At 43.0% G+C, this 27943-nt stretch overlaps 1 protein-coding gene across 2 annotated transcripts in view; it reads right to left on the bottom strand.

Moving 5' to 3' along the window:
• Positions 1-16750: 16750 nt before the first annotated feature.
• LOC122541165 overlaps positions 16751-27943 on the bottom strand; it is a 12051-nt gene continuing 858 nt past the window's right edge. The window contains exons 2-7 of one of the 2 annotated variants that reach the window (XM_043677781.1): positions 25710-26051; positions 22855-22980; positions 20393-20414; positions 20265-20299; positions 19533-19573; positions 16751-17202 (exon numbers count right to left, since the gene is read on the bottom strand). In XM_043677781.1, coding sequence (XP_043533716.1) covers positions 17035-17202; positions 19533-19573; positions 20265-20299; positions 20393-20414; positions 22855-22980; positions 25710-26051 — 734 coding nt within the window. In that variant the 3' untranslated portion in view covers positions 16751-17034. The remainder of the gene's footprint in view (positions 17203-19532; positions 19574-20264; positions 20300-20392; positions 20415-22854; positions 22981-25709; positions 26052-27943) is intronic. The other variant, XM_043677783.1, reaches the window with a different exon arrangement.

The raw sequence follows: 27943 nt of genomic DNA, 5'->3' as shown, positions 1-27943 counted from the left end.
TGATTCTAATATGCCCCCATAACAGTATCACTTGTTGGCCCTCCTGAGAGGAGTTATAAGGCAGATAATCCATGCTACAAGTCAGTATTCATTACAGGAGACTGCAAGCCAGGGTATCATTAGGGGTTTACTAGCATGTTCCTTATTCAGTACCTTGGAAGACTCAAAAGATAAAATAAAGCCCAATTAGTAATATGTTAAGTTTAATAGGAAGTTACCTCTGATAATAAGATTGAAAATCAATCTATGAACAAATCATATTTGCCACCAAGTGATGAATATACCAGGGGTTTTTACAAACAGTCCCTTAGTAGCACAGACGGTGAACATGTTTGGAAAATGAGAGAAATGTTCTCAAGCCTCTTAATCATGTACTGATCAGAACAAATGAAAGAATGCTAAATTTTAAATGACAGACACGACAGGTGAAGTAGAGATTCATTAGTTGAAAGGTCTTTAATAGACAAAGGCATTGCCTTTCAATAATTTTCTTTTTTTTGTTGTCAATACCTGTGCGATCGACGCTTTTACTAAAACATCATTGCAATTTTAACAACTTGTTGTTTACACCATTTGTGTTTGGCGATGCAAGCTACATTGCCTGTTGCACCATCTTAATCTTCCCAAAGCAGAATTGAATCATTCAATAATTTGCAGAAGTCAGGAAGAACAACATGATGCTCACACTTAACGATGGTAGTGCTGTTCAAGCAAAATCCTGTGTCTAATCCATTACAACCACCGAACAATTACCTTTTGTCAGGGTTCCTTCATTGCTGCTGACGATTCAAATATCACTTCATTCTGTTGATGCTAAAGTGATGCAGCATGTTGGAAAATTCATCATAGAACAAAATTATTATTCCTGCTTTATTTTGTCATGGCACGTGTGAGTCACTGGCTGGGCCAGCATTAAATACTCTTCCATAAGGGGAAGGTCAACTCTCCTGCTCCTTGAATGCTGCTTGACCTGCTGTGCTTTTCCAGCACCATGGTTTTTGAGTATGATCTCCAGCAACTGCGGTCCTCACTTTTCTCCCTCCTGAGAAGATGGTGGTGATCTGCCTCCTTGAGTTGCTGCAGTAATGAAGAAGAATGTTTAAAAGGTAGAAGACTGTGAGACGTATTTGCATAGCTTGGAAATTTCTTAGCAACACTTTGATTAAAGCATTTGAATACAAACTTAGTATATTTTTGATGAAATTCAAATCTTCTTCAATGTCCAGAAATTTGGACATGATTTCTTAAAGGATCCTCAGTGATACTGCCATTTCTGCGTTTGGTACTTTAGAGAATTATGAAAAAAATCTTAAAAATGTTGCTTAGATTTCTCTTTAAGATATTTTATATGGAAGTTTTAAGTGTTGGAACTTTAGTAAACGCATATAATTTCTATCCTCTTAATATGTTTGCTTCCTATCTTCCAGCATTTTGTCTTTCCTTCGTAAATAATGGAGAATCGTGGGACCCATTGGCAAGCTGATGATTAAACCTTTGAGACTGCTCTTGAATGCTTTCTCTGTAACTGACGAAGCCAGGAGTGGGACAAGGGCAAGAACTGAGAAGATCTTCCACTTCATGCATAAATTGAACTTAAAAATTAGGTTAAAATGAGCTTTAATAGTCAAATACACGCTTTTGTTCAGGCAAATATTCGTTAAATAATCAGAATAATATGTATCGTCACTGTATCACATGACACTTAACGTCATACAGGGAGGTGGCATGAAAGCAAGAGAGCTTTAAGATGAGGTAGTGATTTCCCACAGGCAGCGGCACGATGGAAGCAGTCTAGCACGGGTCCTCTGTTTTGTACTTGGCCCGATGTTCAAATCCGTAGAAAAGAATATTAACCCTATCACAGAAAGATCAGCAAATGCGTTACGGCCTGTTCTGAAGCTCCGCAAAACGTTCAAAGTCAACCATAATGAACTAAATCAGAAATAATACAAGAAAATAAGGCCTACAGCAATTGGAAAGTTTCTTGTAGAGTTACAAGTTGAACATGAATTGAGCAGGTGAAATCGACGAAATGAAATAAGCAGGAAAAGGTCATTACATTTTGTGATTTACATCCGACTGATCGGGGACATCAAAGTCCTTACAAAGAAATAACAAGCGATGGAGGAGCGTCGCTCCGGAAGCTAGTGTGCTTCCAATTAAACCTGTTGGACTATAACCTGGTGTTATGTGATTTTCATGGTTTGAAAATGCCTGCCAATTAAAGGTGAAATTATTGCAGTCTTAACCGATCACTAATGGTGGTTCAATCTCAGGATCACCACGTCTCAGGCGAGGTATAGGAAAACGCATCGCAGTAACTGCGTGGTGAATGGATTGAACTCGAAATTGAGATCACACCGTAGTATAAGCTCGCCATCTAAGCTAACAGATCCCTAGCTGCTCAAAGCGTGGAGGAGAACGTATTAAATTGTTCACTATGCCTGTGTGCTCATAGGAGGGGAGTTGAAAAGATTAGAATCATAGACTCACTATAGTATGGAGAGAGGCCACTTGGCCCATCAAGCATACACCGACCCTCCTAAGAGTAACCAACCGAGACCCATTCCGCTATCCTATATTTACCCCTGACTAATGCACCTAACCTGCACACCTTTGGATTGTGGGAGGAAACTTGAGCACCCGGAAGAAACCCATGCAGATACGGGGAGAATGTGCAAATGGCACACAGAATGTCACCTGAGGCTAGAATCGAACTGTGAGGCAGCAGTGCTGACCAATGAGCCACCATGCCACCCCACGTTATGAGATAGAGAATGACAAGAGGTAGCACACGATAACATTTGACTGGCCTGTGAATAAAAATCAAAGCTGTGTTCTTCTGGTATTCTCTGGGAGATGCATTCCTTTTGCAAGCTCTTCCCCTGTCTTTACACGTGATGAATCTGCTGTGAAGTTGCTCACGCTACAAGTAATCTGAGGCCCTTAATCAATGCACAACTGGTAAAATACTTAAAAAAAAACAAAGCTAGACAGAACAGTGGGGGTCGGGGTGGGGGATGTTGAAATTCAGCTGCCTGACCCAGGAAATGAACTGCTGACTCTCACATCGTTATAACCCCTACTGCTCTGTCGCAGTACCGAGGTGTTTAGTTCGCCTCTTGTGGATTTTTAAAAATCAATCTGCTCCGGTGTGAAGCCAGACCTGATAGCTTACAGATAGGGACACTACCACAGCACCAACGTGCCCTCAGTCCGCCTCTTATATAGTTAGTGATTGGCCCGCACAATGAGCTTAAATTACAGCCAACTTAGTTAAAACTGGTTCATTGCCCACAGCTTCTCCGAAATCCCATTAAATCCACTTTGCAGTAAAAACATCCCTGAATAGTAACTCCCCAAGTCTGGTATAGTAATGGAAGCTTCATTGTTTTCAGGATTGGCCACTACCTGCAACACCCGCCCGCTGGCCCCTTGGATGGTCACTTCTCTGCCGTTGGGAAGTCTTAGTGCCATCTGAAGACTCCTCATAACGTGCAGTTCAACAGCACCGTCCACTTCTCGGCGGCCTTAATGTGGAATGGGGTTTCATTTATGGATTTCGTCCGTAAGGCATGACAGTTTGGAAAGGTAGAATGGAACATTGGCAGTGCCTTTACTTCTGGGTTGGCTTCCCCACATCCGGTGCCCTGGGCTCGGGGGGCGCTGTACAGACTCCAACAGGACCTTCTGGAATCCACTGGAGTTCCTTACATGAGTATGACTGAAAGAATTGTTCGCTTAAACTTCCCTTCTCTGCCTACCATTCAAATGGTTGAGGTCGTACAGGGTGTTGGTGAGGCGTCTTCTGGAGTACTGTGTGCAGTTCTACTCGCCTACATCCTTATAGAAAAGACATTACTAAAGTGGAGAGGGTTCAGAGAAGACTCACTAGGATGTTGCCGAGACTGCAAGATTTGAGATGCAAAAGTAGACTGAAAAGGTTTGGAGTTTTGTCACTGGAGTGTAGGAGGTTGAAGGGCGACCGTATTGAGGTTTATAATATCATGAGGGGCAGAGATAAGGTGAATGAAAATGGTCTTTTTCCCGAGAAGAGATCAAAACTATGGGCCATATTTTAAAAGTGAGAAGGGAACTATTTAAAAGGGACCTAAAGAGGAACGTTTTCACACAGAGGGTGGTTCATATGTGGAATGAGCTGCCAGAGAAGGTGAAGGATGCAGGCGCAGTTACAACGTTTAACAGACAGTTGGATAAGTTCATGAATAAAGGTTTGCACCATCTTGGTTTGTGATGTATTATTGTACTGCTTTGTGGACTGCCCGTTTATATTTAATCAATGACCTGATCAATATTTGAGATAATCCAACTACAATGTTCAATATATTTTGGAACTGTCACCACTACCATTACATTAGCTGAACCGAACACTAATTATGTGGTCGTGCTCACTCCATATCCCTTGTAACAGGGCAAGTTCATTCTCCAGAGGATCTCTCTCTCTCTCGGCGGGAGATTGAGTGAACCAACTCTCGCAGGACTAGTGCCATAGTCACCCTATGCAATTACCTGCAAATTTGCGCTGTTATTCTAAAACACTTCCATGGCTGTATGCTCCACACTACTTTGGAAACACGAGACGCTATTTCAAGCTTTAGCGTTAGTGCAGAGGCAACTAAATTTAAAAGGCCATGACTACAGAACAGCACAGAATCTCTACCGTTTTCCCCTGCTGCCGTTTGTGTGGAGATTATGAGTGGAGCATTATATGGTCGAATGTGAAACCAAGACAGTTTAAACGTCATGTATGCAGACTGCTGAGCTTAATAGAAGGACTGCCGAGTTGATTTGGAAATACTCGACCTTCTACAATATAAGTATATATATGTGAGGAATAAAAGTATGATTAGGGTAGTAATAGGGTCAGTCAAAGACACAAGTGGGAAGTTGAGTGTGGACCCTGCAGAGATCGGAGAGGTACTAAATGAACATTTCTCATCGGTGTTCACTCAAGAAAAGGAGAATATTGTCGAGGAGAAGAATGAGGTGCGAGATATTAGACGGGAAAGGATCAAGGTTAGTTACGCACAGGTGTTATCAATTATAGAAGGAGTGAAAGTAGACAAGTCCCCTGGGCCAGATGGGATTTATCTGAGGTTTCTCTGGGAAGCCAGGGAGGAGATAGCAGAGCGGTTGGCTTTGATACTTGAGTCGTCATTGTCTACAGGTTTTGTAGCAGAGGATTGGAGGATTGCAAATGTTGTGCCCTTATTCAAAAAGGGCAGTAGAGATGACCCAAGTAATTATAGATCAGTGAACCTTACTTCTGTTGTAGAAAAGGTTTTGGAAAGGATTATAAGAGATAAGATTTATAATCATCTAGCAAGCAACAATTTGATTTCAGATAGTCAACATGGTTTCACCAAGGGCAGGTCGTGTCTCACAAACCTCATTCAGTTTTTTTTGAGAAGGTGACCAAGCATGTAGATGAGGGTAGGGCAGTTGGCATGGTATACATGGACTTCAGTAAAGCCTTTGATAAGGTTCCACATGGTAGGCTGATGGAGAAAATGCAGAGGCATGGAATTGAGGGTGATTTAGCAGTTTGGATTAGAAACTGGCTTTCTGGAAGAAGGCAGCAAATGGTGGTTGATGGAAAATATTCAGTCTGGAGTCCAGTTACTAGTGGTGTGCCAAAAGGATCTGCTTTGGGACCACTGCTGTTTGTCATTTTTATAAATGACTTAGACACAGGCATAGGTGGATGGATTAGTAAATTTGCAGAGGACACTAAAGTCGGTGGAGTAGTGGACAGATTGGAAGAATGTTACAAGTTACAGGGGGACTTGTATAAACTGCAGAATTGGGCTGAGAGGTGGCAAATGGAGTTCAATGCAACTAAATGTGAGGTGATGCACATTGGGAAGAATAACAGGAAGGCGGAATACTGGGTCAAAGGAAAGATTCTTGGTAGTCTGGATGTGCAGAGTGATCTTGGAGTCCGTGTGCTTAGATCCCCTGAAAGTTGCCACCCAGGTGGATAGTGTTGTGAAGAAGGTATATGGTGTGTTAGGTTCCATTGGTAGAGGAATTGAGTTCTGGAACCGCAATATCATGCTGCAATGATGCAAAACGTTGGTGTGGCCACACTTGGAATGTTGTGTACAGTCCTGGTCTCCCCATTACAGTTGGATGTGGAAGCATTGGAAAACGTGCAGAGGAGATTTACCAGGATGTTGCCTGGTCTGGAGGGACGGTCTTATGGGGAAAGGCTGAGAGAATTTGGTCTGTTCTCACCGGAAAGAAGAAGGTTAAGATTTGATAGAGACATACAAGATGATCAGAGGATCAGATAGGGTAGACAGTGAAATGTTTTTTTCTCGGATGATGATGGCAGCTTGTACGAGAGGGCATAACTACAAATTGAGGGGTGATAGATGTAAGACAGATGTCAGAGGCAAGTTCTTTATGCAGAGAGTGGTAAGGACGTGTAATGTCCTAACTGGTAATGTAGTCAACTCAGCCACATTAGGGAGATTTAAACAATCCTTGGATAAACACATGGATGATTTTGGGGTAGTGTAGGGGGACAAGCTGAGAATAGTTCACAGGTCGGCGCAGCATTGAGGGCCGAAGGGCCTGTTCTGAGCTGTATTGTTCCAAGGTCTATTTTCTACGTTCTATAATTCGGGAGCAAGAAATAATGAAAACATTGAATCAGAAAAGGTTATTAAATACTTTTCAATGGGGTCGACAACCCAGCAATATCACAGATCTGACATTGCACAGCACAGGTAGTGAAGGAAGCTAATATAATACTGGCCTTCATAACCAGAGGGATTGAGTATAGAAGCAAAGAGGTTCTTCTGCAGCTGTACAGAGTCCTGGAATATCCTGTGCAGTTCTCGTCTCCAAATTTGAGAAAATACATTCTGTCTATTGAGGGAGTGGAGCGTAGGTTCACGAGGTCAATTCCTGGAATGGCGGGATTATCTTTTGTTGAAAGATTGGAGCGAATAGGCTTGTATACCCTTGAGTTTAGAAGACTGAGAGGGGATATGATTGAGACGAATAAGATTATTAAAGGATTGGACACTCTGGAGGCAGGAAACATGTTTCCGCTGATGGGTGAGTCCCAAACCAGAGGACACAGCTAAAAAATAAGGGGTAGGCCATTTAGGACAGAGATGAGGAGAAACCTCTTCACCTACAGAGTGGTGGGTATGTGGAATGTTCTGCCCCAGAAGGCAGTGGAGGCCCAGTCTCTGGATCCGTTTAAGAAAGAGTTGGATAGAACTCTCAAGATAGTGGAATCAATGGTTATGGAGATAAGGCAGGAACAAGATACTGAGGATGATCAGCCATGACCATAATGAATGGTGGTGCAGGCTCGAAGGGCAGAAAGGCCTACTTCTGCACCTATTGTCTTGTCTATTTCCAAAGCTGTGCTCCTTTTGGGTGAACATTTTAAATCGTTCATGTCAGCACGAATGTCATAGAGCTTAAAATCATTAATCTCTGCTCTTCTGCTCGGTTTGATAAAACCATGCTCCATCCTGCAGAAATGTAAATATCTGTTGAAACTGTTCAAGGTCACTCAGTAACTCTATCTGATGATATTGAACGAATTGAAATTGATATTGATATAGACATCTGCAGTTGAATTAAAGCTGTTGATTACACAGCTCCATTTATACTCCAGACAATGAGCTCATGAATCAAATTAAAAGTTTTGAGTAACCTTTACAAATCTTTGGTCCAAAACGGCTCTTCAGCCACCGTGTCTGCGCCGGTCACAAATAAGGACCGAATAATTCCAACTCTATTTTCCATCACTTGACCCATAGCCTCATCTGTCTTGATGTCGCAAGCGTATATCTGAACACTTCTTCAATGTTTTGAGGTTTTCTTACAGGCTGTGGTTCTCACCACTGTCCGGGTGAAAAGTTTTCCCTTACATTGCCTCTAAACCTCCTGCCCCTTAACTTAAACTTATGCCTCTTGGTCTTTGATTCTTTCATCAAAAGGGAAAACGTTTTTTGCTGTCTAACCTGTCTATATCTCTCATAATTTGATACTTCTCAATCATGTCTCCTCTCAATCTCCTCTGCTCTAAGGGAAATAATTACAGTATGTCCAATGTCTCTTTATATTTAAAAAACATTTCAGCCGAGGCAATATTCTGGTAAATCCCCTCTGTGCCTTCTCTGTGCTAACATATCCCTCCTATGACGTGGATTCCAGAACACAGTACTCCAGCGGTGTACTCCAACATATAACCAATACACAGTTTGGGAATAACCTCATTGCACTTAATCTCCCTGGTTCGGCTAAGACAGGCCATACCACTGTTTTCTTTCCTCACCTTTTATCCACCTGTCTTGATACCTTAAGGGTCCGCTGGACATATACACTAGACAGGAGTTTATATAACAGAAGCGGGGTCGGTGCAGCTGTACTGCACTATTGGGGGTGAGTGATGCCACAAACTGAGTTATATTTTTCAAGGTCGCCTCATAGAAAAGTATGATCATAATTCCTTCCAACCAGAGCTGGATGCTAAAGTCAGGGTCAAAGTCATTTCTCTCGCCAAGTGAGTTGTTTTTTTTTATCGAAAATGATCTGTTTCAAGAGAAAGGAAATGTCTTGGATTACGCAGATACTGCTGCGATGGAGGTGGAAATCTAAGGAACAAGGAATGGAAAAGGGCAAGTAACAAAACACCCTATGATGACAGTGAGGAGAACAGGGAGAACACATTTTAAGAATTTTTTCACGGTTCACACTGGGTCATTACTGTGGAACTTTGCACGGCTTCTCCTTCCACAGATGCTGTTAGTGCTGCGGCGTTTCTGTTTGGATTTCAGATTTCCAGCATTCACAATACTTTGCTTTTAATTATGTTTATCTCATGTCTTTAACGCAGGAACATGTCCCAAGTGCTTCACATGTAGCAATAACGAGGGGACATTTGTCTGTGAGTGCAGCTAGCTCAGGGTCACCTGCGTGCTATCACTGACAGGTGGACACTTGCTTAACACCTGATTCTGTGAATGACTGCCAGGTTATAATGGGGAACCTCCTTTATGAGGAGAACTGGGACAGTTTTTTTTCATGTTATTCGCACATGAAATGCGGATGCCACTCACTAGGCCAGCATATACCATCTGAAGCTCATTGCCCTTGAGATGGTCCTGTGGGCTGCCTCCTTGTATCGCTGCAATCGGTCTGTTGAAGGTTGAACCACAATAACATTAGGGAGAGAATTTCTGGATGTTGACCCAGCGACACTGAAGGAAGGGCAACATATGTCCAAATTGAGATGATGGGTGGCTTGGAGCGAAACTTGCAGGCAGAGGTCAGCATTGCAAAAATGCAGATTGTCGCTGTGAAAGCTAACAAACCCTTTTTTTTTGGTTGAATTCGTCTGAAAATACAGCAACAAAAGAAAATAAAATTCAGAATTGGAGGGTCTAGTGGATGCCTGGGAAAGACCAGCGATTGAATCAATTGCCAGGAGTGGGAGTTGGGTTTATCTGACTTTTAATTCCTTTTGTATTATCTGTTCATTATGGGGAGGATATTGCTGGCAGGAGAGTCATCAAATCACCCTGAGGGCTATTCGCAAACAACGCAGAGAAACCAGAAAACTGTACAAGAGCATGTTTTCAGAGATGCGTTGATATTAAAATGGCGAATTAATTCAGTAAAGGCGGAGTGATCTCGATCCCTCTGCTTTCTGTTCGTGGCATTATTGGAAATCTGTGCTTCTTGTGTTCCCTGCGAATTTCAAGTACAATGCTGAAATGTTTCGGATTTCAGGGAAGCAGCTCAATCATCCGTACTACGTTTACAGAACAAGATGGATCGAAACATGACAGGAATGTGCTGAATGGTAGTTAGTTAGATAGGTGGAAATTGCAAAATGGAGAAAAGCTTTAATGTTAGTTACTTAGAGCTGAGCAGCACAATTTTAATCATTAAGTGTCTGTATGTGTCTAATAAGTTCACCTGCAAACGCAGTTAGAAGGAAGTTCAAAGCCATTGTAAATTCAATTGAAATGCTTTTATTTCAACAAAAATTAAGGGCAAAGTCGATGTTTTTATCTTCATCAATTTTTAAAAGCTTTGACTAACAAACCCAACTGAGTTCGTCCTTCATTCTTCTGTCAAAAACCTTAACATTGCAAAGGCCACAATTATTGTGATAAAATTTGAAGAATGGTCCTGAGACGTGAAACTTTAATTCTATCTCTGTTTCTGTTTCCCTCTCTCCACAGATGATGCCATACCAGTTGAATTTCTCAAACGTTTCCTGTTTTGAGTGATGAATGAGACCCTTCCCAAACACTTTGCAGTTAACGAGGCCTTTTTCCCCCGAAGTGTAGCAACTTTAGATACAGAGGAAACACGTTCGCCAATTTGTGCACAGCAAGCTCTCAGAACATAAGAACAGAAGGAGACCGTTCAGCCCTTCCAGCCAGTTCTGCCATTCAATGAGATCACAGCTGATCTGTGGCCTAACTCCTTGTACCTGCCCACACTCAAATGCACTGGTGTGCAGACTCCTTGGGATGGGGCTCATTTCTTTTATGGGATTCTGGTATAGGTGGCAGGGCCAGCATTTGTTGCCCTTTCCTAATTTGGTCAGCCAAGACATTTTGAGAGGGCACTTCAGGGACACCCACTTTATTGCAGGAACTAGAGTCATATATTGGGCAGACCAGATAAGGACTGCATGTTTCTGACTTGAATGACTGCTGTGAACACAACTATCAAAATTAATGTTTGATGGGGTCCAATGTTGAGAACGGCATGACACTTCAGATTTACAAAGTATATTCTCAGTCCACAAGCTGAGGTAATGGGACGTGAACCTCTGATTTCTGGACATTTTACTCAGCACCAGATGACAATTGAATGTTGGGACATCGGAATAGGATTAGGCCATTCAGTCAGAGAACCTACTTTTACCCCACTGGCTCCTTCTTTATCCCTACGACGGTTGACACTCTCTACCACATTGATGACGACCCTTACATCATCTAGGTGTGGATGCTCCTGGCGCCTGCATCATCACTGACATCATGGCAACAATTGACATCACCACCCAGTCCTTACAGGGACCTCTGCATTCATGGGGCACAGTGGTATTGCCTCTATCTCTCAGCCAGGACATCTGGGTTCAATCCCCACGTACTCGAGAGGTATGTGGTCTCTGAACAGGTTGATTGGAACGGGGGTCTGAGATACTGAGGGCCGTAAGGCCAGTGGTGCGAGGGAAGGAATGGACTGAGGGGGGTTGGAAATGATCGATTTGAAAATCTTAAAGAATTTGCAGCCACAGTCACTAGTTATCCTGGTGTTGGGATCGCCAAGCTCTCTCTATCTCTCTCTCTCTATCTCTCTCTCTCTGAGTCTTTCCTTACCAGACAAAGAGAGGCATAGAGGCATATTGCCGTTGGATAGCAGGAAAGTGACAAATAAAATACTTACAATGTGTGATGGTACTGTGCCTTTTTAGCGAGAGGTTTACTGTGCTGCTTCACTTGCGGAGTGTTGGTGCCAGAATGTCTTATTCTGACAGGCAGCTACAGTCATAGTTGGCAAACAGCTTGTGTGTTGCCCACTTTTTAAAAAAATAAATAGACAAAAGAAGCATGAGTAGGCCCCACAGGACCAAAAACTTTGGATTTTGATTTCAGTTTAATTTCGAGTTAGTTGGTTGCTGATGTTAATAGGTAGAACACTTTCTCTCTGCTGCGCATTAAGATTTAGACACAGCTTGCCTCCTTTAAAATAGAAGAGGCAGCTTTTTTTTCAGCATTTCTTACTGCAGGACTGGAGAAAGACAACACATAATAAAACTATTTTCCTAAATGTGCTTATGGGATGCTGTCTATATTGGAACAGCTGATGATTAGTGGTTAAAATCATATATTATCTTGTCAAGTATTTCAATCGATTTAAAGTTATGCAAATTTTTCTCATCATTTTTATTTTTACTGCGAACCTTCCTATCTCAGTGATCTCCTCAAGCCTCACAAATCTCCGCAAAATGTACTTTCCCCTAATTCCATCTTGATGAGGATTCTCCACTTTTATTTCTCTTTATAGTGCCTCCCTTACATTCCTGGACCCCGGGCTCCAAAATTTTCTCCTAAATTGCCCCATGTCTGCACCTCACTTTCCTCTCCCCAAAAAGCCTGACCAATCTAAGAGTCATCTATTCTAACATCACCTTCTCATGACCTGGTTTCAAATGTGGCTTGTTATGTTCCTATATTCAGTGTCTCAAAGGTCAATATTACTGAAAAATACTCTGTGGTCATCGGGCTTGTGCCAGTACTGAGCATTCTAATGATATTTTGCACTTGGCCCATAGATTTGTCTGCATTGGCATCACAAGTGTGCATCTAAATGCATCTTATCAGGATTTCTGTGTCTCCCACCCTTATGGACATTGAGGGTCAGTGTAATTGTTACCGTGTAATGAGCGCAGAGCATCTTGGTCTGTGCGAACCAGAGATAACCCACACATTGGGAAGGATGGCAGGATCCCTGAGAGGGGGCTCAGGAGATTTACCAGAACAGTACAAAAAAAGGGGGAATTCAGTTGCAGGCTTAGGGTTTGTTTTTACATTATTCATTCATGTGAAATGGGTGGTGCTCTTATACATCCAGGATATCCATATTCAATTCTCCTTCTCAATCTCTCCCCTTGCCAGTGCTGTAGTAACCTTCAGTTTAAACTACCATCAGTTATATCTCCCCAAAGAGTGCAGTCCTATGCTCTGGTAGGGCAACGGTGACTTTACCTTTTACGCATTGATGCCACTTTGGTGATGGAAAGAGGGGATGCTGAAGGTAGTGGTTGGGACACCACTCAGTCACAGTCCTTTGACCTGTAGGAAATTCACTTTCTTTAACATTGTTGGTGGCTGCACTGATGCAGGCAAGTGGAGAATGTTCCAACACAATCCTGATGTGTACTTTTTAGACAGCAAACAGACGTTGGGGAATCAGGGGTTTGGAGAAACTAAGATTATTCTCCTTGTAGGAAAGGAAATCGAGGGGAGCTGTGGAATATTTGTTCACAACAATTATACATTAAGGCGCTAAAACATACATTCATCTCACTGGTGGTCTTGGGATGTGGGCAACACGTTGGCAATTAGAGTAGAACTTGGGAAAATGTGAACCTGTTCATTTCGGCGGAGATAATACAAGAAGAGAACTATTTAAACAGTGAGAACTGTAGAAAGTTGCACCACAAAAGGACCGGGGGTAGTTGGGCCAGAAACACAGAAAACTAGCACACAATTACAACAGGTAATTAGGAAGGCTAATGAAATGCTGTTCCTTATTTCAAGATGTTTGTAGTCGAACATTTTGGAGTCTGTGTCTTAGTGGAACTGTATAAAGCACTGGTGAGACCTCATCTGGAGTATTGTGAGCAGTTTTGATCCCCTAATTTCAGGAAATATGTCACTTCATTGGAGACATTTCAGAGATGATTCACTGGGATGATCCCTGGTATGCAGGGATGATTGGTTAAGCAAACGATGAACAGATTGTGAATCTGCTCACTGGATTTTGGAGGACTGAAATGTAATCTCATTTAAACGTACAAAATTCTTAAGCAGTTTAGCATGATAAATACTGGGAAAGTGTTTCCCATCCTGGTAGAGTTTATGATCAAATTCTTGGTCAGTCGTGGAATCAAGGGTTTTGGATGTAGGTTTGCTCGCTGAGTTGGATGGTTCATTTTCAGACATTTTGTAATGATACTGGGTAACATCTACAGTGAGCCTCTGGATGAAGCACTGCGGATGATTACTGCTTTCTATTTATACATTTTGGTTTCTTTGGGTCATTTCCTGTGGAGATGTCATTTCCTATGGTGATGTCATTTCCTGTTCTTTTTCTCAGGGGGTGGATTCCAAGTCAATGTGTTTGTTGACAGCGTACTGGTTGGAATGCCATGTTTCTAGGAATTCTCTGTTTGGCTTGTTCTAGGATGGATGAGCTGTCCCAGTCGAAGTGGTGTCCTTCCTCATCAGTATGTAGATCCCCTAATTTCAGGAAATATGTCACTTCATTGGAGACATTTCAGAGATGATTCACTGGGATGATCCCTGGTATGCAGGGATGATTGGTTAAGCAAACGATGAACAGATTGTGAATCTGCTCACTGGATTTTGGAGGACTGAAATGTAATCTCATTTAAACGTACAAAATTCTTAAGCAGTTTAGCATGATAAATACTGGGAAAGTGTTTCCCATCCTGGTAGAGTTTATGATCAAATTCTTGGTCAGTCGTGGAATCAAGGGTTTTGGATGTAGGTTTGCTCGCTGAGTTGGATGGTTCATTTTCAGACATTTTGTAATGATACTGGGTAACATCTACAGTGAGCCTCTGGATGAAGCACTGCGGATGATTACTGCTTTCTGTTTATACATTTTGGTTTCTTTGGGTCATTTCCTGTGGAGATGTCATTTCCTACGGTGATGTCATTTCCTGTTCTTTTTCTCAGGGGGTGGTAAATGGATTCCAAGTCAATGTGTTTGTTGACAGCGTACTGGTTGGAATGCCATGTTTCTAGGAATTCTCTGTTTGGCTTGTTCTAGGATGGATGAGCTGTCCCAGTCGAAGTGGTGTCCTTCCTCATCAGTATGTAAGGATACTAGTGAGAGAGGGTCATGTCGTTTTGTGACTAGCTCATGTTCGTGTATCCTGGTGACTGGTTTTCTGCATGTTCGTCCAATGTAGTGTTTGTTACAGTTCTTGCACGGTATTTTGTAAACTACATTAGCTTTGCTTGTTGTCAGTCTAGGGTCTTTCAAGTTCATTAGCTACTGTTTTAGTGATTTGGTGTGTTTGTGGGCTACCATGATGCCAAAGGGGTCTGAGTAATCTGGCAGTCATTTTCGAGATGTCGTTGATGTAGGGGAGAGTGGTTAGGGTTTCTGGACGCGTTTTATCTGCTCGTTGGGGTTTGTTGCTAAGAAATCAGCGGACTGTGTTCTTTGGGTTCACATTCTTTGTGAATACTCTGTATTGGTGATTTTCCTAATCTCTGCGTAGTTCCTCTATGCTGCAGTGTGTGGTGGCTTGTTGAAATAATGTTCTGAAGCAGTTTCGTTTGTGGATGTTGGGGTGATTGGTTCAATATTTGGTCTGTATGTGTTGTTTTCTTGTAGATGCTGGTTTCAAACTGTGACATCTAGGATTGGCAGTTTGTTGTTGTTTTCCTCCTCTTTAGTGATGAAACATCTGAAAATGAACCTTCCAACTCAGCGAGCAAACCTACATCCAGAACCTCAACTTGAGGTACAAATCTTCTCAAAGCTCGCTGATCAAGGGTTCTGTTTTGGAATTGTCAGGTTTAAGGCAAGACGGACATGGGTAAGGGGTTTCAGTAGCAATTGAGCTGGGGTGAGGTGGAGACAAGCAGTATTTTTAAGATTGACATTCCTGATGTGTGTTATCTGTAGCCATAATGTCAGGTATTTATCTTGGGGGCAGATATGAGAGCAATATTGTGAAGAGTGTAATTCAGCCTCAGGCAGTTCCCAGTGAGAGGGATGGACTCAGTAAAAAGAGAATATAATTTGTAATATCAACTGAAAGTGGCAGGTTTAACCATCACAACGTTTTATTGTAGGTAATTTCAGCTAATTGTGTTGTGGAAGCATGATAACTAGTTTGATAATTGAGTAACAGTGGAGTAATGGATAGGGATGATGGTACCTCCTGGCAGTATGTAAGTGAGAAACAGGTGGGTTAGTGTCTTGCTGTTAAATATTAGGATTGTAGTTAGGATTTCAGATTTTGGTGTTGACCACTTGCATTAGAGTTAAAAGGTGATATGATTATGACTGAGACATGACCGCCTGAATCTACTTGGGTTCTGGATGCTGTCAGAGTACTTGTGACTCCAGGAATTGGCTTCAGAGACTATGAAAATGCTGGATTATATCAGGTAGGGTGAAGTGCTTCCTGGATTTGGTTTCTCTGCATTATGATTGGTCTCACAATGGACATGGTCTATTTGGCCTGTTAGTGCAAGTGGCCACTGATTTTGGTCACTATGATTTATAAACTTTTTTAATAAAAATCAATCTGCCCAGAGATATTATGGAACGTCTCTGGAGGAACTGAAACTTGCACGTGGACCTTCTGGCTCAGGACGAGGGATGATATGGGTGCTCTACAAGAGCCCTCTTAATATCCTTTTTTATATCTAAAAATTTTTTCATCAAATTGTTCAGAAATGTTATTACAGTGCTCTGGGGCAGGGGGGACTGGATAATGGGCCTCCAGTTCCTGAGGTAGGGCACTATCACTGCGCCACAACAGGGCCCCAACAGTATCCTTGACATCTTTTCTGACAATGATGTGGCACCTGGATTTGTTTGCTTGTTTAGAAGGTTCCTCACTGAGAGCTCAGGGAGGAAGCCTTTATGACACTTCACGGATTTCACATATTGGGGTTCCATAATGTCAACAATGGCGGAGGGAGCAGCTGCTAGATGTGATACACTCTCCCCAGGAAATTCCACTATATTTCAGTCTCTTTGCAGGCTCCCCTTTCATTAAAGAGACATATTCCATTGCAGATAGAATTTATCTGTCGGGTTAAATATCATACTGCTCAGACATAGCGTCAGAGTTACAGAAGGATTCGCTCAAAAGGGAGCATCAGTTCGATATGCTGATTGGATTATGTAAAGAAACTGAGCGCATTTGGAGAGCGACGAGCGACTCAAGATGTTGACTGCGGGTTTAACATCTGCTTCAACCTATTTATTCATGTGGTCAAATACCGCACAAAAGAGAGGACGAATACATTTCATGCAAAGGCAGGAAGAGTTGATAACGGAACAGTCTAAACGTGAAGAATTTGGAGAGCTCAAGTCCTCGCAACATATGGGCGTAAACGGATGGAAGGCAGCGAGGCAGATGACACGTGAGCAACTATTTGTCACCAGCACCCTAGTTCCTGTCGCTTCCCAGAGTTACCCTCGAAATTAAAGTCCAGAGACCGGTGTGATGGTGAACGGGAGAGGTCAGGGGGTATCTTCGGGCATGACATCTATCGCCCTCTGGCGGTCCTTCGCTGGGATGAATGGCTCGTTCTTCACTTTGGCGTACACCATCGTCTGCTTATCCACCGGGCGCTTCCATCGAGTACCCTCCTGCACATTGATCTCGGCGTATTGAACCCCATCATCACCCTATTAAGGTTAAAGTTTTGGCAATGAGCTGGTGCAAATCGAGTATATAGCCGCGAGTCAGGAACAGTGCAGCGTCTAAAACACAACCTGAGACATGCTGTTCGGAGAGACCATTGTTCAAAAAAAACCACCAATCTCCAGAGAAGGTGAGGCCGGCAGTGCTGGAGATCAGAGTCGCAGAGTGTGTGAGGACTCTAAACACCAACCTCCGTCCAGCAAATACATTTAAAGTGACTGAAGACGTCAATTACTCGTTAAACGACCAACAAAACCGAGATCAATGGAATGCAATCATTCCGAACCGCTGCCACAAAAGAGTCATCACTTTAAAACTTATCTTGCAAAAAGCAGCAGGGAAAAAGAAATAACATTACACTTGAAGCAGAGATTGGTGGAACGCAGTGCGGATGTAGAGTAGCAACGGGAGACAATATTTTCTAGATATCTTGAAATAAATAAAAGCGTTTGTAGTATCTTCATCAGGTATGAAAAAGAGATTGATCGCTCAATAGCTAATAGACATGATTTGGAGACGCCGGTGTTGGGCTGGGGTGTACAAAGCTAAATATCACCAGGTTATAGTCCAACAGGTTCATTTGGAAGCAGTAGCTTTCGAGTGCTGCTCCTTCATCAGGTGGTTGTGGAGTATAAAATTGTATTTACAATCTCCACAACCACCTGATGAAGGAGCAGCGGTCGGAAAGCTCATGCTTCCAAATAAACCTGTTTGGCTAATAGACGTGTTAGCTAAAAAAAAACTGTTAAAAGTAACAGCATACTTCTGAAATGTGACAGCAAAGATAGACGTTTCAACCAGAGTTTATACTGAGCCCAAATAGCGAGAACAAAACATGGAAGAAGTACAACCAGACACGCTTCAAATGGAGACAGGAGTATATTGTTCATAGATTAAAAAAGATCACAGGCACACACATCCCGTACACCGAACAAATACTGAGAGACTGCAGCAGAAATGTGTGCAAACTATCAGCAGGTCAGGCAGCATCTGTGGAGAGAAATTAGACTTAACGTTTTGGCTCCATTCTGAGAGAAATACATGCACTTCCAAGGCAGCTAACGAGATTTGTGCCCGTGGCACATTGGCAGTGTCCAAGGCTTTGAGCCAGGCGACCCATTTCAAAACCCATCGAATCCCAGACTTGTGAAATAGCATATCTGAACAGGTTGGTTAAAACGATCAACCCTAAGTACATCAACTCGATATGTCCGTTGCATCCGCAATTGCTGACTAATCTACCGATCTCAGTCTCTGGTTAATTCATTGACAAACAGTACTGTTTGTGAAGAGCTCTCTCCTCATCTCAAACCTGCATGCCCATATTTTTAACCTTTGAATTACGGATCCTTCCGTTTCCACTTTTCCCAGACTGCCCAACGTTGAATTCGATATTTCTGTTCCGGGCCAAATTACCACAGCTCTACCTAAAACATGCCTCTGGAAGGCACACCAACTAAAAAATCTCACGCACACCCTCAAGAAGACCAATTTACATCCCCAAATCTCGTTTCTTTATCCGGATATATTTGAATCAGTCTGTTTAGAGGTGCTGTAACACACCTCTAGAGCGGTCGAACTTGAACCCAGACTTTCTAACTCAGATGAATTCTATGATTGCTGTAGAAGAAAGAACACAGAACATAGAACAATACAGCACAGAACAGGCCCTTTGGCCGTCGATGTTGCGCCGACCTGTAAACTAAGCTAGGCCTATCACCCTGCACTATCCTATCATCATCCATGAGTTTATCCAAGGACTGCTTAAATGCCCCTTCCGTGGCTGTTAACTACATTGGTAGGCAGGGCATTCAACTCCCTTACCACTCTCTGAGTAAAGAAACTGCCTGTGACAGCTGTCTTAAATCTATGACCCCTCAATTTGCAGCTATGTCTCCTCGTACAAGGAGATGTCATCATCCTAGGAAAAAAACTCTCACTGTCCACCCTATCTAATGCTCTGGTCATATTGTATGTCTCTATTAAATCCCCTCTTAGCCTTCTTCTCTCCAATGAGAACAGATCCAAATCCCTCAGCCTTCCCTCACAAGACCTTCACCCCAGACCAGGCAACATCCAGTCAAATCTCCTCTGCACATTTTCCAATGCTTCCACATCCTTCCTGTAATGGGGCCACCAGAACTGTACACAATACTCCAAGTGAGGCCGCACTAGCGTTTTGTACAGAGGTCTCTACGAGAATCCTGGCTTCTTTATCTAAATCTGCACAGTCAATGACGATAATTAAAATCTAGTTGGAGATATTAACAACTAGGTCACCGAGTTTAGCCATTACATAATTAGCGTTACATACCCGATTGGTTCTTCTGCATTCAGAGCGGACATAATTGGTCTCTAGAAAACAGACGTAGGTATTAGCATCGAGAATGTGGTACGGGAAAATCACAGCAGGTCAGGCAGCATCCGAGGAGCAGGAGAATCGACGTTTCGGGCAAACGTCTTTCACCGGGAATTAGCATCGTAGGGAATAGCAAAGTTTAATTTAATTAACTTGATTAAAGTTATAGATTTAAACACAGTATCCGGCATTATAATGTTACGGAATGCAACATGGCTTAGTTGTAAACAGCATGTTTGCAAACAGCAATAGCTGATATGTCTCAAAGAATGAATGTCGAAGAAAATGGAATGCGTACTCAGTTACGGCCCATGGAGGTAATTCGGCTCGACCTATAAGGGCTAACTTTTGGAAGTGCAGCCAGCACACCTTCCCAAATTATCCTGAAAGTCGTCTTATTTTAAATAAATACACATTTTTTAGCGAAAGTTTCTCTTAATCTCTTCCACAAGCGTACCCATCTGCCAATGTTTTCCAGATCACGCTGATTCGCCGAACTAAACCAAGAAAATTCACATGCCCCCTTTGCTTTTTCTAAGTCATCGTTAATCTTGACGTTCTAGTTTCTGACAGATCTTCAGATTATAATTGACAGATAACACAATTAACCACACCATCAATTAGAAGTCGAACTCGCTCGATTGAAAGTGTTTTAATGACATATGCATACTTATCTCTGTTACTCACCTCCTTCGTGCATCTCTGCATACAGTGGATCCGAGCTGCAGCAATACAGAAAGGGCAGTAAGGAAAATTAGATATTGAAGAAAACATTGACAACGCCTGTCTTGACATCAAAAAGTGCAGACGCTTACCTTTCGGGTTGCTGAAGAGTGGCTGTGGAGAAAGGAAGGTGATAACAGCATCATTACATTTCTGAGTCCATGACTTAGTTTACTTCTTATGGATATAATGCATTGTCTATGTTAACTCTCCTTGAGCGACTGGCCTGGTGCGAAGGGGACAGCACCGCTTTCACTCACTAAAAATCCCAATGCTACTTTCAACCAATGGCTAAGCGGAATCGGGTGGTTTACAGGCGGCATTCCAACTCAGCCTGGCTGACTTCTAAGGTTAAAACTTTAAAAAGTTATTGCCTTTCGGATATCGATATGCAAGGCGGACCAGGGCAAGACTTAGACAATTTATGCTAGAGCCACGGGAAGCATTGTGGAACAGAAAGACCTAGGGATTCAGGCGCATAATTCCTTGAGATTGGCATCCCCGACAGAGAGGGTGGCGAAGAAGGAATTTGGCATGCTTGCCTTCATTGATCAGAGCCTTGAGTATCCGAGCAGGGATGTCACGTTGTGGTTGTGCAGGACATTGGTGAGGCCTCTGCTTGTATATAAACAATTCAGGGCAATTTAACCCGCAAGCCTGCTTTACAATTAACGTTTAATCAAATAGTATTTATGGGCTTTTATCCAATATCCCGAAATACCTGTGACCAACGGAGGTTGCCACTTAGCTCGGTGGCTAGCGCTGCTGTCTCACGGCGATAGGGACCCGGGTGTGATTCCCACCTCGGGTAACTGTCTGTGTGCAGCTTACATATTTTCCCCGTCTCTCTGTGGGTTTCCTCCCACAGCTGAATGAAGTGCAGGTTACAGTGGATATGCTTTTGACTTTAACCCCTGCGGCCCTTAATAGGGGCCGGGGCCGGGGGTATCATAGGGTAGTGGAAACAACACCACCTCCAAATTCCCTGCCGATTTGGAAATACGGTGCATCGACCACTCTCTCACTGTCACTTAGTCACAGTCCTGGACTCGCCCTTTTCCAGCCCCACACTGTGAGCGGGAGCACAGGAAGAATATCCAGTTTCCCATGGCGCAACTAAGGATTAGCAACAAACATTTCACCCGAGTCATAGAGTCATACAGCACAGAGACAGACCCTTCAGTCCAAGTCATCCGTGCTGACCAGATATCCCAAGTTAATCTAGTCCCATTTGCCAGCACTTGGCCCATATCCCTCTAAACCCTTCCTATTCAGGATACACATCCAGATGCCTTTTAAGTGCTGTAATTGTACCAGCCTCCCCCACTTCCTTTGGCAGCTCATTCCATACACGTACCACCCTCTGCATGAAAACGTTCCCCCTTAGGACCCTTTTATATCTTTCCTCTCTCTTCCTAAATCTCTAGTTCTGGCATGCACACCTCAGGACACTATGGGCAATTTCGCATGGCCAATCAACCCAGGGATGAGATCTTGTCTATTTACCTTACCTATGCCCCTCATGATTTTATAAACCTCTATAAGGTCACCCCTCAGCCTCTGACACTCCAGGGAAAACAGCACCAGCCTATTCAGCCTCTCCCTTTGGCCTGCCCAATCTCAAGGATGAACAAAAGAAAAGTTAAAACTAAAACACGGAACATGGTCAAATGTGCAAGGCCAAGGAGATGCATTCCTACTAATGAGTAAATGTAACAAAGGACTATTTTACATAGGATACTGTTACAATATTGTAAGAAAGGATGCAGAGTTTGGCAAGTCACTACAGTTCCCCCTCAGAGCGTTAGAACTAGCAGCAACTGTAATTAAACAGGGTCCTCAAAGCAACCGGACCCAGTATGGGAGCTGAACTTGTGCTTTTAGAAACTCTTCCTATTGTTAACTGGTCACCCAGCCAACTGAGCTAACCAGCAGGTAGACGCAAGGTGCAAAATTAACAAAGACAGCTGCAGAGTGGAGAACTTACACCAAGCAGGGAGACAGAGCTGTGTATTTTTGAACAATACCAGTGAGTTGACACCGTGTAATAATCACCAGGCAGGAGTGTTCTTTCCCAGTCGGGGGACACTTCAGCGGTCCAGGACATTCGGCTTCGGATCTTCAGGTGACCATCCTACAAGACAGACTTCGGGACTAGCAACAATGCCGAGTAGCCAAGCAGAGGCTGATAGTCAAGTTCGGTACCCATGGGGATGGCTTCATCTGGGACCTTGGGTTCACCCTTCTGTTAGAAGGACATTTAAATGTAGTAGAGTTCAGAATGAGGGGGGCATAAGTTTAGGTTGAGAGGAACCATAGGGCAACTCCTTCACACAGAGAGTGCAACGAATGTGGAATAAACTACCAGATGGAGTATTCGGTGCAGGTACATTTGGAAATGTACATAAATAGGAATAATTTAGATAGTTTGCGCCAAACGCAGGGAATTGAGACTAGTTCAGTTTGGTCAGCAAGGATGGGTGGATCAAAGGTCTGTTTTCAATGCTGTATGACTCTGTCTCTATGACATGAACAGGTAAATTAATATTGTTACCAGTCTTTCGGCAGGATTTGACAACAATCATCACGATGATGATCAGGAGAGGCACCATCACCGTTACTGCAATGACAAATGTTGAGGTAGTTGACTTGGACTCCGCTTTGCTGCTCCCGTTGTTACCTGGGAGAAAGTGTACAGAAAGAACAGTCAAGGGCAGAAAGATGGTCAGTGAATTGGGCACAAGGCTTCAATTCAATAAGATGTGTGGCTCTTGACTAATATTTTTAACTGGTCTTGACCAAACCCAGTCATCAATTGAAAACACAAACTGAGCTAATGGCCAATTGGAGTGATTCCTATTCTTTAAGTTCCACTATCGGGATGTTGATTCAGGGACGCTAAGGCACTGGTGTCAATTTTATGTCGTTGGTCACCGGGTATCATTTCTCCCAAACTGAGACACTAAGCAGTCGCCCTCATTGGGACTCTAATTCCCCAAAGCCTGACTTTTTTTGAAGGTTTATCTATAACTATACTGAATGCAATTTTAATAATATCTATCAAGTCTTCTGGGAAATTCAGCCATTGTTTACAAAGCCAGCATCCATTGTCGGCTTCTTTCTGAACATAGAAACTGGATCACAGAACATTACAGTGCCATCGATGTTGTGCTGACCTGTGAAAACAATCTGAAGCCCATCTAACCTACACTATTCCATTCTCGTCCATATGCCTATCAAATGACCACTTATAACCGCTTAAAGTTGGCAAGTATCCTACTGTTGCAGACAATGCGTTCCATGCGTCGACTACTCTCAGAGTAAAGAAATTACCTCTGACATCTGTCCTATATCTATCACCCCCCAAGTTAAAGCTATATGCTTTCATGCTAGCCATAGCCATCCGAGGAAAAAGGGTCCCACTGTCCAACCTATTAAACCCTCTAATTATCTTATGTGTCTCAATTAAATCACCTGTCAACCTTCTTCTCTCTAACGAAAATAACCTCAAATCCCTCAGCTTTTTCTCATACCTTCCCTCCATACCAGGCAACATCCTAGCAAATGTCCTCTGAACCCTTTCCAAAGCTTCCACATCCTTCCTATAATGCGGTGGCCAGAACTATTTGCAATACTCCAAGTGTGGCTGCACCAGAATTCTTTACAACTGCAAAATGATCTTTTGGTTCCAAAACTCAATCCCCCTACCAATAAAAGCTAACACAGCGTATGCCTTCTTAACAACCCTGCCCACCTGGGTGGCAACTTTCAAGGATATATATACCTGGACACCGAGATCTCTCTGCTCATCTTTACTACCAAGAATCTTACAATTAGCCCAGTATTCTGCATTCTGTTACTCCTTCCAAAGTGAATCACCTCGCACTTATCGGCATTAAACCCAATTTTCCACCTCTGAGCCCAGCTCTGCAGCTTATCTATGTCCCTCTATAACCTACAATCATCCTTCACCACTATCCACAACCCTACCAACCTTTGTGACATCAGCAAATTTACTAATACATCCTTCTATGCCCTCATCCAGGTCATTTATAAAAATGACAAACAGTGGCCCCAGAACAGATCCTTGTGGTACTCCACTAGTAACTGAAATCCAGGATAAATATTTCCCATTAGCCACCACCTTTTGTCTTCCTTCAGCTAGCCAATTTATGATCCAAGCCGCTAAATCACCCTCAATCACATGCCTCTGTATTTTGTGCAATAGCTTACAGTGGGGAACCTTACTGAAATCTATATACACCACATTAACCACTTTACCCTCATCCAACTGTTTGGTCACCATCTCAAATAACTCTATAAGGTTTGTGAGGTACGACCTACCCTTCTCAAAACGGTTTTGACTATGCCTAAATCAACTTATTCCTTTCTAGATGACAATAAATCCTATCTCTTATAACCTCTTCCAACACTTTACCCACAACCGAAGTCAGGCTCACTGGTCTATAATTACTTCGGTTGTCTCTGCTCTCCTTCTTGAACAAGGGAACAACATTTGCTATCCTCCAGTCTTCTGGCATTATTCCTGTAGACAATGACTACGATGAAGATGATAAGTTGCCTGATTGAAACTATATCATCTGAAGGAGGATTTTGGAATTGAGGGGTATACTTTGAGAATTAAGGCCAGCCTGTTCAGGAGAGATGTTAGGAAATATATATGCACACAAAGGGTGGTAGATATTTGGAAATCCCTTCCACAATCGGTAGTGAATGCTGGATCCATTGTTAATTTAAATCGTAGATAGATATTCTTTTTTTGTTAATCAAATGTATTAGGGTTAAAGGCCAAAGACAGGTATATGGAGCTAGTTTATGGGTCAGCTCTAATCTCATTAAATAGTGAAACAGACTGGAGCGCCTGATGGCCTACTTCTGGTTCCTTGTCCTATATAGAACTGTGGTCTGTCTGGTCTCACACACCGACAGTGCTGTAAGGGACGGCATAACAGGAAGTTGAACTAGGTGCTGCAAGCTAATAATCATTCCAAGCCAGGATGGCGTAGCAATTGGAGGGGTAACTGCCGCTGATGTCCTTGTGGTGCAGATCGCAGCATCGGTCTATTTAGTGAATAGAGATGGAAATGTGTTGCTGGAAAAGCGCAGCAGGTCAGGCAGCATCTAGGGAACAGGAGAATCGACGTTTCGGGCATTAGCCCTTCTTCAGGAAGGGCTAATGCCCGAAACGTCGATTCTCCTGTTCCCTAGATGCTGCCTGACCTGCTGCGCTTTTCCAGCAACACATTTCCATCTCTGATCTCCAGCATCTGCAGACCTCACTTTCTCCTATTTAGTGAATAGATCGCCTAATGAAAAAAAAAACACACATTACTGCAATATTCCCCCAGGTTTGTTCTGTTAGGAATAACTCTGTTACGCCGCACTTACCCCGTGTAACAATCACTGTGGTCCCTGCTCCATAGGCTTCCCCCATCCCCATGAAAGCCACTTTGCAAACATAGAACCCGGTATCCTCTGGTTTCAGATCGATGATGCAGATCGAGGCGTCTCTCCTGACTCTGAAATCCTCTTGACTGGCCGCAAGCACGCGGTCTCGGAACTCCGGTGTGCTGTTGGAGACTTCATTCCCTCGTGTGTTGCCTCGGTGCCACGTGTAACCGCCGATAGCACTAGGCCCCTGATAAGTACAGCTCAGGCGTGCTGTCTGACCCGGCATTTTGATGAGAGATTCCGGACTCTGAATTACCGTGATATTTCCAAGAACAACTGCTGCAGGTGGATAAAACAAACTTCATAAAAGTGCAGTCCAGATTTTTTAAAGCATGTTATATCATTCCCGTTTCAAATTAAAATTAGAGCTGAAAATGTGTTGCTGGAAAAGCGCAGCAGGTGAGGCAGCATCCAAGGAGTAGGAGAATCGACGTTTCGGGCATGAGCCCTTCTTCAGGAGTCCTGAAGAAGGGCTCATGCCCGAAACGTCGATTCGCCCGTTCCTAGGATGCTGCCTGACCAGCTGCGCTTTTCCAGCAACACATTTTCAGCTCTGATCTCCAGCATCTGCAGTCCTCACTTTCTCCTCAAATTAAAATTATGCTTATAATACATCACGGCGCATTCAAGATCTATCAGCTGCGCTATGTTATGGTTCTGGGGACATTATTTTAGTTAAGGAGCCCCTTTCTCTGTTGCAGTTTTATGTTCGTCCGAAGGTGCTAAACCAGACCAAGTTCCAGATTGGCCCACACAAGTTATCATTGCCTTTTTTCATATTATCACGAAGCGTGAATTAATACCACATACAAAATAAAGCCATCTGTTTTCACCAGCTTGATACATGCGCCTTTCAGGTGGGACAGATTTCCATTTAGATGGATAGGTACTGTCACGGTGCTAGTCACATCACATTGGAATCTGTGCTGAGTCGGTTGAATGCCTCACTGTGAAACATTAATGACTGGAAAAGGACTAAACCAGAAAGGGTTTGCATTTCGGCAAATTTCCTACCCTTTTTGCAGTGACATTACCAAACAGTGAACGGTTTACCGCTGTATATACGCTAAATAACCAGCCAACATCTCTTTAAGAACTCTTTAATTACTGATCAAGGAAATGTTTAATCCGTCAGACACAGAGGCGTAGCAATTACCCCACAATAAGGACTAGACAAGGGTTGTGTTAAGGTTATATACATTGGAGCTCATAGAGATGGGCCGACATAGGTAGGGTAAATGCAGGAAGGATATTTCCAATGGTCGGTGAGGCCAGAACCAGGGGTCCCGGACTAAGAAAATGTGGTAGCTCATTTGGGACTGAGATGAGGGCAATGTCTTTACCCAGAGAGTGGTGAGCCTGTGGAATTTTCTGCCTCAGAAAACATTCGGAGCCAAACATTGACAGTTTTCAAGAAGGATTTGGATAAACACTTGGGTCTAAAAGAAGAGAAACTTGGGGTTTAGAAGAAGCAGGCTATTGAATTGGATGATCGGTCATGATCATAATGAATGGTGAAGCAGGCGAGAAGCGACGAATTGCCGACACCTCCTCCAGTTTTCCGTAGTCCTACGTTTTCTGTGAAAGGGCTAGAATTGATTGGGTTATACAAAAAAAAAACTAGGAGCGTGGCATTTGGCTAGATCCAGCCGACACTGCAAGACGCTCATCCGACATTCTCAGGGATAGGGAATATTTGTAAAATGTTGAATGAAAAATAAAATCCTGGAATCCTACAGCAGAGAATGAAGCTATTCACTCTGCGGAGATTGTTTTCATTCTATTGGAAGTGAATCCGCTCGCACCTGCCTCTTTTTTCCTTATATCGATGCACCTATGTGACTTTTAAGGATTTTGCCATTCCATTTCGAACGCTGATGTTAAGCATGTATCCATTGTCCTATGAGGCAGAAGCAAATGGCAAAGTGTCTTTCTGAAATCAAAAGCATTTTATAATCATACCAAAACGCTCTCGGAGACAGGACCCACTTCTTTTGATCCGCCTCTAATTTCCATCCATTTCAGCTCTGTCTTTCCCCTTCTTTCTTTCTATTTGCCTGCCTGCCTGCCCGTCTGTCTGTCTATCTGTCTATCTGTCTATCTATCTGTCTGTCTGTCTGTCTATCTATCTATCTATCTATCTATCTATCTATCTATCTATCTATCTATCT

Source organism: Chiloscyllium plagiosum, chromosome 37, assembly GCF_004010195.1.
Source record: "Chiloscyllium plagiosum isolate BGI_BamShark_2017 chromosome 37, ASM401019v2, whole genome shotgun sequence".
NCBI classification, from domain to species: Eukaryota; Metazoa; Chordata; class Chondrichthyes; order Orectolobiformes; family Hemiscylliidae; genus Chiloscyllium; species Chiloscyllium plagiosum.
The sequence above is the reverse complement of the archived record's forward strand: the minus strand, read 5'-3'. Positions and strand labels throughout refer to the sequence as shown.